This window comes from Osmerus mordax, chromosome 21, assembly GCF_038355195.1.
Source record: "Osmerus mordax isolate fOsmMor3 chromosome 21, fOsmMor3.pri, whole genome shotgun sequence".
Taxonomy (NCBI): domain Eukaryota; kingdom Metazoa; phylum Chordata; class Actinopteri; order Osmeriformes; family Osmeridae; genus Osmerus; species Osmerus mordax.
Window position 1 is genome coordinate 13,031,819 of NC_090070.1, and position 12,852 is coordinate 13,044,670.

The 12,852-nt window shown below is 48.6% G+C and overlaps 1 protein-coding gene and 1 long non-coding RNA gene across 2 annotated transcripts; both read left to right on the forward strand.

Moving 5' to 3' along the window:
• Positions 1-7,138: 7,138 nt before the first annotated feature.
• On the forward strand, positions 7,139-10,818 carry fscn1b (fascin actin-bundling protein 1b). The gene is made up of 5 exons (XM_067259081.1): positions 7,139-8,044; positions 9,452-9,608; positions 9,828-9,949; positions 10,114-10,284; positions 10,527-10,818. The coding sequence occupies exons 1-5, from the start codon at positions 7,216-7,218 to the stop codon at positions 10,730-10,732; spliced, it is 1,485 nt and encodes a 494-aa protein (XP_067115182.1). The 5' UTR covers positions 7,139-7,215; the 3' UTR covers positions 10,733-10,818.
• A 70-nt stretch (positions 10,819-10,888) lies between these two features.
• On the forward strand, positions 10,889-12,852 carry LOC136965117 (uncharacterized). Its single transcript, XR_010879278.1, has 2 exons — positions 10,889-11,219; positions 11,325-12,852. It is a non-coding gene; the product is annotated as an uncharacterized lncRNA (long non-coding RNA).

Sequence of the window (12,852 nt, forward strand, 5' to 3'; positions counted from 1 at the left end):
TTTTATTTGCGCCCGCGCTGCAGCCCCTATCCATAAAAGGCAAACTTTCTGCACGGCGCGCTCTGATTGGCTCGAGCGCGTCCACTTGGAGTGGCGCATTCGGCCGGCTGAGGGACGGGGCAAGACTGGCAAAGCGGCCTACACTAAAATCATAAACTTTAAAAGATTATCGATTTGTCGTTGAGATCAGTGCTTTTGTATGAAAGCAAATTAGCCAGAGTTTCATTCACGGCTACCTTGAAAACGATAAATCAAAGTGTTTTTCGACTCTTAACCGAAAGAGTGGCGCTTCCGTCAAATGCAGGCTTAAAGTGATTTGTTTATTTAAGAATTTGTAATAATATTCGAGTTGTATGTATATCAGTCATTCCTTACAATGAACATACACACATTCCTGGGTCTCCCTCCTGCCCCGCAACAGCCTCTTAGGCTAAAGAGCTTATCTCTGTAGCAAACACAATACTTAACGACCCCCAGCCCTTCAATAAGAACCATATATAGCTGTAGGAAAGAGAAAAGAAGAGTGGAAAAAGAAGAGAATAATGAATATATATGCAATAGAAGTTGCCTACATAATGATAAAGTTATATAATGTATTAATTTAGCAGACGCTTTTATCTAAAGCGACACACAGTACATGACTTTAAGACACACTTGTAACATTCCTTACAATGAATACACACACACACTTGCAGAGCCAGATTGCGCATCGCCGATGACAGCTGGATGAGTAGAAGGGTGACAGGTCAGGAGAGCACAGCTAACACCGTTAACACGACACACACACGCACACACTAAACCAAACTGTGACGGCGATATCCTTGGCAGAACTTACAGGCTACATGGTGACAGCTCTTTGCAGCCTGTAAATCTATCACAGCAATCACCAAGTGTGTGCGTGTGTTTGTGTGTGTGTACGGCAGTGTAGGCATCGAATGTCTCTTCGTGTCGAGGCGAAAGGGACCATGTTGCCTCTGGCTCTTGTATCCACACTTTCCAAACTATCAATATATGACCAGCACCAGTACCAGATACCAGGACCAGTTACCAGAGACCAGCACCAGTATTATTACCAGTACCAGTACAGGACCAGGACCAGATACCAGAGACCAGAACCAGTATTATTACCAGTACCAGTACAGGACCAGGACCAGGACCAGGAACAGGACCAGCACAGGACCAGTTCCAGAGTCAGAGTCTCTGAAACCAGGGAGCATAGTCTTAGTGACTGACAGGACAGGCTTCAAAGTTCTGCTGTGAGGTAACACTTCATGGATTAGTGTCACACAAGCTGAATCACACACACACACCCACACACTCACCTACACGCGTACACACACAATCTGAGGAAGACTGCGACATACACACACAGGTCACAGATATGCGTGTGCACACACACACACGCACCCAAACACACACGCATCTCCCCCCCCCACACACACACACACAGCTGTAAATGGCAGGTGTGTGTTTCCCAGTGAGTCTATATTTGGAGTTCCTGCGGAGCCAACACATCCTGTCCATTGTTGTTGTGATTAAACTGATACCTTCCTGGAGGTCTACCTGTGTCCTCACTGAAACTGCCGACACTCCACACCCGTGTACTACATCACATCACCACACCCGTGTACTACATCACCACACCCGTGTGAGTCATCGCCACACCTGAGTACTTCCTCGTCACAATGTGTGAAGCACTTCACCATGTGTTCTATTGGGATGGTATGATGACGTTGTGATGAACAGGTGAGAAAGACGAGGGAGAAGAGGAGGAGAGGAGGGCAGGAAGAAAGGAGAGGAGGAGAGGAGGTGGAGAGGAGAGGAGAGGAGGAGGAGAGGAGGAAGAAAGGAGAAGAGGTGGAGAGGAGAGGAGGAAGAAAGGAGAGGAGGAGAGGAGATGGAGAGGAGAGAGGAGGAGGAGAGGAGGAAGAAAGGAGAGGAGGAGAGGAGGAAGAAAGGAGAGGAGGAGGAGAGGAGGTGGAGAGCAGAGGAGGAGGAGAAGAGGAGGATGCTGCAGTGAACATGTCTGTCCACCAAGTGACAGCAGAGAGACTAACTTTTTAAACAATGTGCTCCTTCATTACACATTCATTAAAAAGTGATTAACAAGAAAAAAAAATGAATAAAGATGTATTATGTTTAGTTCTATATATATTCTAGTGACCTGTACCAAACTCCTTAGAAGTCTCTCAGTGGACAGGGCGCTGGAGCTTGGAAATGTCTGTCCTCTGATTGGTCTACACGACCCCGGTGGACGTGACAGTTGACCTTTTTTAGACTTCTGCATCCGTGACACAGATGGCCAGAGAGGAGTCAGACACTCGTACGGGATGGGACTGAAACACACCTCGCAGTAACCATGACAACACGGAGCAAGCTGTCACAGTCTCTGACAAGGCCTTCATTATCCCAGAGGCCCAGACACTCACTGCACAGACTGTAAACAAGCCAGCTCTGGCGTTTTAGTTAGCTGTACAAAGTGTTAGTTGGTGCCTGCTATGCTATGCTATCACATGCTAGCAGTGCTTGGTATACAGTGAATGTAAACTGACTGGTTTCTGCTATGCTATGCTATCACATGCTAGCAGTGCTTGGTATACAGTGAATGTAAACTGACTGGTTTCTGCTATGCTATGCTATCACATGCTAGCAGTGCTTGGTATACAGTGAATGTAAACTGACTGGTTTCTGCTATGCTATGCTATCACATGCTAGCAGTGCTTGGTATACAGTGAATGTAAACTGACTGGTTTCTGCTATGCTATGCTATCACATGCTAGCAGTGCTTGGTATACAGTGAATGTAAACTGACTGGTTTCTGCTATGCTATGCTATGCTATCACACGGGGGGGGGGGTTGAGGAGTATCTATCGTCATTCATTAATTCCAGGAATGTTGTTAGAGTGGAATGACCTATCAGAGACTGAATAGCCTTGGAACTCACACACATGCACTCTCTTACACACACTCTCTCTCTCACACACACACTCTCTCTCTCACACACACACACTCTCTCATACACACACACTCTCTCGCACACACACACCCACACACTTAGGAGGTCCTAATACGGGCATGTCAGAGGAACAGGACAGACACCGGCAGGAGAGACAGGAAGTTCATTTCTCACGGCCTCTCTGCAGTGACTGCACACAGGAAGTGACTACACAAACACTGTGCAGCCCGGTACACTGTTGCGCTGTGTTCGTTAAGTAACAGTTCACCCTGTCATCAACATAGCTAACAACCTGGCCCTACAGTTACAAGCACACACACTCACGTTACAGTACACACACACACAGAGCCACATACACACACGTATATAAAGACACACTCACAAGCACACACATATGGAAACCCACACACACCACAAATTCACACACACACATACTGTTGATGCCTGGTTTGGGTGCAGCCCTGGTGAGCGCCGTCCCTTTAAGGGAATCCCTGGCTGACATCCATATAAGGAGAAGTTGGACGAAGTCACATGGGAGGAAGAATGTGCAGGTCTGGTCATGTGACTACTTCAGAGGAAATAAGACTGAGACTGAATGAATGAGTGTGTGTGTGTGTGTGTGTGTGTATGAGTGTGTGTGTGTGAGTGTGTGAGTGTGAGTGACACATCCTGTCAGGCTTGATCATCCTCTGGGACAGCCCTGTTGGTAAACCTTTGACAGCCCAGCCTTTAAGCAAGGTTGCCAAAGTTACCAAAGTTGCGTGTTGAATTCCTGTAAGGGTTACGCTGCAGTCCACAGCATCAGCAGTGGTTGGAATCTACAGAGTCAGGAAAGACAGGAGAGGGAGGAGAGAGAGAGAGATGGACGTATAGAGAGAGAGAGACTGGAGGGTTGTAAGGAGAAGGTGGTGACAGACTCTTGAGACTTTTGCCTGATCACACACACACACATTCACTACACACACACCACTCTTTACACAGCACACTCTTTAGAAACTTCCAGAAAAACGAGCTGCTCTGGCTCATAGCTCTCTGTGTCCTTATATGGAATAACTCAGCATGTACTCCTGTCTGTCTGTCTCTCTCTCTGTCTGTCTGTCTTTATGTACCCCCCGCCCTCCTTCTCTCCCTCTCTCTCTGTGTTTCTAGAACAGCAGAAACAGAAACATTCTTTTCACAGTCTTTTATGGCATCACATTCCTCTAGAAACACAGAGGGCATGACCAATGAATCACATTTGAATGTCTGTGTGTGTCTGTGTGTGTGCCTGTGTGTAAAATCTGTTTTGACTGCAGTCTACAAGCCTACTTGGAGAACTGAGAATGTCTGTATTAAACAAATACACACACACACACACACACTGCAGGTATGTCCCCTGGCTTGTGTTAGCTAAATAAGGTCAGATCAGGGCATGTATGTGTGTGTGTGTGTGTGTGTGTGTGTGTGAGAGAGAGAGAGAGAGAGAGAGAGAGAGAGAGAGAGAGAGAGAGAGAGAGAGAGAGAGAGAGAGGAAGAGACGTGTCACAATACTGGACCTCTTCCCCAGGGCATTCCAGCATTACTCCACTTCCTCCTTCTCTCTCTCCCCCTCTCTCTCCTTCTCTCTCTCTCCTTCTGTCTCTCTCTCCCTCTCCTTCTCTCTCTCTCTCTCTCTCTCTCTCTCTCTGTCTCTCTCTCTCTACCTCTCACGCCCTCTCTCTCGCCCTCCCTCTCTCTCTCTCTCTCTCCCTCTCTCTCTCTACCGCTCACTCTCTCTCTCACTCCCTCTCTCTCTCTCTGGTTTCTCTCAGACAGAACTCTGACAGAAGGCCAGCAGTGGTTCCCAGCAGGCTGGTGAGGTCTGGATCCACTAGGAGGAGCTAGTGTCTCTGTCTGACTGGGAGGGTGTTGTTCCATGTTCTGACCAGCAGAGGGCGCTCCAGTGTTGGAAAGGAGAAAAGACCAGAGACTCAGTAAGACACAAACATGCCACTCGGATGCATAAGCACACACCTGTATCCGGAGGGGAGGAGAATTGGGGGAGACAGGAAGAGGAAGGGAGAGGGGGGGAGTGATTTTAGAGCGTAATGTCCCTTTAATGAAGGCCAGAAGCACCTGGCTGAACAGGACATCCCTCCTGCCTCACACACACATATACACACACACATATACACACACATATACACACACACATATACACACACATATACACACACACATATACACACACATATACACACACACATATACACACACATATACACACACATATACACACACGTATACGCACACACACATGTATAAACACCTACGTATACACACATACACACACATGCATACACACATATGCACACACACATATGCACACACAGACAAAACAATCTAAGGTTGAAGAGAGGGGGATTTTTTCAATCCCTTAAATGTTTGTTTAGTTTTGTTCTAAACATCTACACACTTCCAAGGTAACATACATTACACATACAAGGTTCTCTAAACAAGCGCACACGTTCAAAACACACATCTCCACGCATTCTCTCTCTCCCCCTCTCCTTTTCTCCCTGTCTGTCTCCCTCCCTCTCTCCCCCTCACTCTGTCTCTCACTGCTCTCCTTCTCTTGATCCCCTTCCCTCTCTTCCTCTCTCTCTTCCTCTCTCTCCTCTCTTCCTCTCTCTCTTCCTCTCTCTCTTCCTCTCACTCTCCTCTCTCTTCCTCTCTCTCTCCTTCTCTCTTCCTCTCTCCCCCTCTTTTTCTTTAGATCAGAGATCAGACAGTCAAGAGCTCCATTAATAATGACTGAGAAAACACTCCCTCTCTCTCCCAGGGCTGTGTGTGTGTGTGTGTGTGCGTGTGTGTGTGTGACTCAGGGTGGAGAGCTGTTTTATAGCCCTGACCTCTGACCTTACAGCAGACGGGCGGCTACTACAACAAGGGCACTCCTGGCTTGTGTGTGTGTCTGTTTTTGCGTGTGTGTGTGCGGACAGGGGCCCAGAGAAGGGGGTCGTCAGTGTGGTTCGAGCCCGTTCTGTACATTCCTACAGAGTTCTGCTGTCATAGTTTCAATGTTTTCACTTCACACTCAATGTCCCAGAGTGCTCTGCTGTTTCGCTCATTAGATTCATGGAGTTAGAGAACACTAGAAAACAATTCTTCAGGGTCGATTGCTGAGAGAGAAAGACATATAAAGAGAGAGAGAGAGAGAGAGAGAGAGAGAGAGAGAGAGAGAGAGAGAGATGATCAGGGTCCAAGGCCCCAGGTGGTGCTGGTCTCCTTGGTCTCATGGTTAGGTGTTGTCAGGACGGAGATGACAGGGCTGTGATCCTCTTCAGCGTCCTGTGCATCTTTTTGCAGACGACAAGATGAGTCTGTCTCCATGGCAACATCTGTTGCCACGTGCCTGTCTTCATCAAAAAACTGTCTCGCCATTGGTTGGCTGCCTCTCTACCCACAATGCTTCCCTCCCCCCTCTCTCTCTCTCTCTCTCCCTTCCCCACCCTTTCTTTCTCTCCATCTCTCCCTCCCTTCTTCTCTCTCTCTCTTTCTCCCCATCATTCTGGATCACACACTTTACTGTACTTCTTTCTTTTTTTCTTTCTATCTCTCTCTTTCTTTCTTTCAGTCACTCTCTCCCTCTCTCTCTCTCTCTCTCTCTCTCTCTCTGAGGACAATGACTTGTGTGTCAGCTGCTGAATGACTCTAACCATGCAGAATAGGAGATGATCATACCTCAATTAGATACACTCTCTCTCTCTCTCTCTATGCCTGTCTATATGCGTGCAGTCAATGCCAATCAATTAGTCTATCCATCTATCTATCTAGCACTATTTACTGTGTATCTATTTACATCTATCTATTGTACTGAGGACGTAGTTGTGTCAACAGACTTTGTCCAAAGCAGGTCTGATGACTTGTGATACTGTTTGGGTCATATTGCATGCAGGTGGTGTTCTGTGTGTGTGTACAGTACTGCAGTTTTCGTTCCCAAATCGCTAGGCGTGTCCTCGTGCCCCTTCATGAAATCACTCCCGCCCCCGGCATAAATCCCTCCCCGGTGAGGCTGCAGCGCGAGGCTGTCCGGAATCCGCAGCAGGGACAGTTTGTTACCGCGTGCCAAGTTGCAAGCATCACTGCACACCAGAAACATTCTGATACGCTCGCTTACATAGATTCGCGCGCGCGTGCACATACGCTGGGGTAGCCTTATCTCAAACCGACGGACCGCTCGCTCACACACAACCATTTTCTCACTCTCTCTTTGGACAGGACACGGACGGACGGTGAAGATGTCTGCTAACGGGGCCGGTGATCTGCTGCAAATCCAGCTCGGGCTCATTAACGGCGGAGGGAAATATCTAACAGCGGAGACGTTTGGTTTTAAAATCAACGCCTCTGCCACGAGCCTCAAGAAGAAGCAGATTTGGACGCTCGAGCAGACTGGAGAGGACGGCAACGCTGTCTTCCTCCGGTCCCACCTGGGTCGGTACCTAGCAACAGACAAAGACGGGAACGTAACCGGCGAATGTGAGGCGCGCGGCCCAGACTGTCGGTTTGTCATCATCGCGCACGACGACGGGCGGTGGTCCCTGCAGTCCGAGCCGCACGGGCGCTACCTGGGCGGCAGCGAGGACCGGATCACCTGCTTTGCTCAGACGGTAACATCTGCAGAGATATGGAGCGTGCACCTGGCCATGCACCCCCAGGTCAACCTGTACAGCCTTGCGCGCAAACGGTACGCCCATCTTAGTGTGGCGGGCGAGCGCGAGGAAATGGCCATAGACCGCGACGTCCCGTGGGGGGTGGATTCCTTGGTAACCCTCGTGTACCGGGACCAGCGCTACCACCTGGAGACCTCTGATAACCGGTTCCTCCGTAACGACGGCAGCCTGGTCGGTAAACCGGACAAAGACACCGGTTACATGTTGGAGTTTCGATCGGGAAAAGTGGCTTTTCGGGACTGTAACGGCCGGTACCTTGCGCCTTCCGGGCCCACTGGTACCATGAAGTCCGGTAAGAGCGCACGGGTTGGAAAGGACGAGCTGTTCGCCCTGGAGCGCAGCCACGCGCAGGTCGTGCTCACCGCGGGGAACGAGAAGAACGTCTCCACGAGACAGGGTAAGGCTCTCAGAGTTAAACAAAATGAATGTCTTGTCATGGTCTTCTGAAAAGTTGGTTAAACTGGTGACGTTATCACAGCTGAAGCAGAGCAGTCGGCGGCACAGGGGATTAGTGTGTGTGTGTATGAGAGAGTGTGTGTCTGTGTGTGAGTTTGTGTATTAGCTGCTCAGACTGGGTCAGATTAGAGACTCCCTCTCTCTTTTCTTCTTCCACAGATTGATGACTTGTCCCCCCCCTCCTCCCCCCCTCCTCCCACCCTGCAGCATGTGGTTCTCATCAGCTCCCTCCCTCCCTCCCTCTCTCTCCCCTCCTCCCTCCCTCCTTTTTCTCATTCTTTGTTTCCCCTCAGTCTCACTATGTCCCCTTCTCTCTTTCTCACTCTGTTGTATCTCCTTCTCCCCTTCTCTAGTTCCCCCCCCCCCCTCTCTCTCTCTCTCTCTCTGTTTGTGCCCCCCCCATGTGTTGAACATTTCTCAGCAGAAATTCTATCTGTCTTTTGTGGCCAGTCCCTGTTAAATGTCTGTGTGGGTATGCGTCTACTTTTCAGTGTGAGTGTGTGTGTGTGTGTGTGAAGGAGAGGGTAAAAATAACATACTGCAGCTAATTTCAGAGAATGCTGTTCAAATGAGACACCAGACAAGGTAGAGAGAGAAAAAGAGAGAGCGAGAGGCAAAGAAAGCTAGATAGAGATAGTAGATAGAGAGATAGATAGATAGATAGAAAGACAGAGATAGAGAGACAGAATGAGAGGGTGAAAGATACAAAAGGGGTAGAGGGGATAGAGGGGTCGGTCTGGAACATTTCAATGGTCTAGAACTCTGCAATGTTCTGGAACACTGCACTGTTCTAGAACCCTGAGGAGAGGAGAGGGAAGAGGGGATGAGAGGAGCAGAGAGACAGAGATGCAGGAACAGATAGACGGAGACAGACTGAGGAAACTGGAGAAGAGGAGAGATAGAGGACAAAGGGTGAGGGGGGGGGGGGCGGAGACCCACTTTAGAGGAAGTGTGGCTTTTAGACCAGGACTGATCTGTGTGTGTGTGTGTGTGTGTGTGTGTGTGTGTGTGTAGCTCCTCTGAGGACCATATCTCTTGTCATTAACTGAGTGCATTATCTGCCACTTTTCCCCTAAACATCAAAGACATTAGTGATGCACAGGACACACACACACACACACTAGTTAACCCTTCACATGGTGTAGACTAGAGGATGTTTTCTCCATCTGATTACGTTCGATTATCACATCCTTTGATCCGATATTCGCCTCTGTTTTATGGTAACTTTAGTCTAAATCAGCTCACGTCAAATCTAGTCAAATTCAATAGCTTTAATGACTTCATAACATAATTTTTATAGCAGGATGTTTGTAGATCAGTCTACTAACAAGCCAATCCCACTCCTCAGGCATGGACCTCTCTGCCAATCAGGATGAGGAAGGAGACCAGGAAGTGTTCCAGCTGGAGATGAGTCGTGAAAACAGGAAGTGTGCGTTCCGGACGGCTGCAGGGAAGTACTGGACCCTGACAGCTACTGGAGGACTGCAGTGCACTGCCTCCACCAAGTGAGACACACACACACACACACACAGATACACACACACGCACAGACACACAGACACACACACACAGAGATACACACACACGCACAGACACACACAGACACACACACACACACAGATATATACACACACACACACAGATACATACACACACACAGAGATACACACACACATACACACACATACAGATACATTCTCCCTTTCTCTCTCCCTGTCCTTCAGGTCTGCTAACAGTCATTTTGATCTGGAGTGGAGAGAGGGGCGTGTCTCTCTGAGGGCAGCCAATGGGAAGTTCATCAGCGCCAAGAAGAACGGTCAGCTGGCCGCTACTGTGGATAATGCAGGTCAGCGCGGTTGCCACGGATACCGGCCCGAAAATCTTTTTTTGTTTTGTTTTTATAGTAATTTTTTTATTGTTATTGTTGCTTTTGTTGGATGTCAACAGATCCTTTTGGAAGGGATGTAAGACAAAAGACAATCCATTTGTGTGTGTGTGTGTCCTCTCCAGGAGACGCAGAACAGTTCCTGATGAAGCTGATAAACCGTCCAATCATTGTCCTCCGCGGAGAGCACGGCTTCATCGGGTGCCGCAAGGTTGGCATGGCAACGCTGGATTCTAACCGCGCCTCCTACGACGTCTTCCAGCTGGAGTTCCACAACGGAGCCTACGCCCTGAAAGGTGTGTGTGTGTGTGTGTGTGTGTATGTCACCTCTGGGTGTGTGAGTGTGTGGGTGTGTGTTATGCTCAGTGCTCCCATAAACACCACCTGTGTGTGTTCTATGCTATGTTCACTGTATTCCTTAATGTCTACTAAGTCCACGCTAGGAAAATGTTGTCTTCATGATGTATTTGCAAACTGGACCGATAGTTACCTCTCATTGGTCCATTCCCAGTACTCACCTCTCATTGGTTGGTTCCAGACTCCCAGGGGAAGTATTGGTGTGTTGGAGAGGAAGCTGCCGTGGTGTCCAGCAGTGCCACGCCCATCCACTTCCTGTTTGAGTTCTGCGACTACAACAAGATGGCGGTGCGCGTGGCTGGGGGGCGCTACCTGAGGGGCGACCACGCCGGCGTCCTGAAGGCTAACGCCGACACACTGGAGAGCGCCACCCTGTGGGAGTACTGAGCTACTGCAGCCAGGAGCCAGACACAGGGTGTCTGTGTGTGTGTGTGTGTGTGTGTGTGACTGTGTGTGTGTGTCTGTGTGTGTGTGTGTGTGTGTGTGACTGTGTGTGTGTGTGTGTGTGACTGTGTGTGTGTGTGTGTGTGTGACTGTGTGTGTCTGTGTGTGTGTGTGTGTGTGTGTGTGTTGAAAAGCGAAAGAGAACGATTCTAAATGTGTTCCAGAAACTGGATGTGTCTTTTGGGTGTCTGGAATTGTTATTGGAATCCTTTAATTGGGAAACTGGGTTCCTACCTTTAGTAATACTGGAGTAACGCCTAAATGGCTCCCCCTTATCATACTGGTGCAATGTGATAATGTGTCCCCAGTCCCCTTGCTTTGTTACTGTGTCATCTCAGTGTTGAAAACTGGAAATCATTTGAACTGGAGACGTCTGTCTAGGACTTGGGGGTTAGTTTAGGGTCCGGGTTAACGACTAGGACAGGACTAGGTTAGGGTCTGGGTTAGGGACTAGGACAGGACTAGGTTAGGGTCTGGGTTAGGGACTAGGACAGGACTAGGTTAGAGTCCGGGTTAACGACTAGGACAGGACTAGGTTAGGGTCTGGGTTAGGACAGACAGGATTAGAGTTGGTTGTTTCTGGCTAACTGTCGTTCATCATCTCCTCTCAATGGGAGTTAGAACTGGATAATCTGGCCCTGAAAGATGGAGGCCTTTCATGGTGTTTGCTGAGATTACAGATTAAGCTTTAGGATTAGACGACAGATCGTATGAGCAGAGAGACTCTGGGTCTGACAGCCAGGAGGTTGAAAGAAGCCTCACTTGTGTGTTGGTGGAAATGGGACCAGGTCAGTCAAGGTGCTGAGTGGTGGAAATGGGACCAGGTCAGTCAAGGTGCTGAGTGGTGGAAATGGGACCAGGTCAGTCAAGTTGCTGAGTGGTGGAAATGGGACCAGGTCAGTCAAGTTGCTGAGTGGTGGAAATGGGACCAGGTCAGTCAAGGTGCTGAGTGGTGGAAATGGGACCAGGTCTCCACAGAGACAGAGGAGCAGGTTTAACCCAGTTCCCAGTCTGTTCTCTGTTCCCTCTCCTAGCTCCCTTTCCTAGCTCCCTTCATTTGTCTCCTATGCATGTGTGTTTGGGGGGTGTAGGAAGCATGGACAGAAGAAAGGGAGGAGGGGAGGGAAGTGTAGAGGGAGGGTGTGAGGGAGGTAGGAAGGAAGGAAGGAAGGGAGGGAGGATTGAAAAACATGGACGTGATCCAGTTAGGTTGAGTGTGTCTGCATCTGGCCCAGTTAGGTCACGAGTGTGTCAGAGCCATCATACTTGCACACACGTATACATGATGACACACTCTGAAACTGTCTTGTCATGCACTTCATCTCTCTTTCTCACTTCAGAAAAGGCTTTATTGACATGAAATACAATTGTAAATGTTGCCAAATCAACTATTTCTCCTCCCCCCTCTCTCTCTTTCTCTGTCTCCCCCCCCCTCTCTCTTTCTCTGTCCCCCCCCTCTCTCTTTCTCCGTCCCCTCTCTCTCTTTCTCCCCCCCCTCTCTCTCTTTCTCTGTCTCCCCCCCCCTCTCTCTCTTTCTCTGTCTCCCCCCCTCTCTCTGTCATTCTGAGGTCACAGTGCAGTAGTTTGGGGACAGACTATAGTTCTAGAATGTAGGATTGGTGTGCCTGTGGGATCCTGTCCATGATGACAAGCACATTTTTGTAGAGATGAAACGTTTAGGTGTAGTCCAAGACCGAGGGCTCCTATTGGTCCTCCATGTGCACTAAGGGGAAATGTTATTGGTTCAGGCTGTGCCTTGTTTGGAATAGAATGAATTATGTGTTTTAATGATTCCATGCATATTTAAAAGATTGTTTTGTTACACTTCAACTTTAAGAAGTCAACGGATTTCTTTAGCCAATCAGCAGATAGTTCAACTATGAGAGAATTGTAGCTTGGGAGATAAATCATTGAGATCCAGTTTCTGTGTATGTGTCTGAACATCTTTTGAGGGGAAAACAAATAAAAGCAAACTGTTACAGTTAAAAAGAGTATTTGGAACTCAATCCATTCAGTCCAAAACTCCAAATAAAGTTTTGTCTGTTGACAGTGGAAAATGAAAA

Coding starts and splice junctions, on each gene's coding strand:
- fscn1b (XM_067259081.1), top strand. CDS start 7,216: ATGTCTGCTAACGGGGCCGGTGATCTGCTGCAAATCCAGCTCGGGCTC. Junction 9,950..10,113: donor CGCTACTGTGGATAATGCAG/GTCAGCGCGGTT, acceptor TGTCCTCTCCAG/GAGACGCAGAACAGTTCCTG. Junction 10,285..10,526: donor CGGAGCCTACGCCCTGAAAG/GTGTGTGTGTGT, acceptor GGTTGGTTCCAG/ACTCCCAGGGGAAGTATTGG.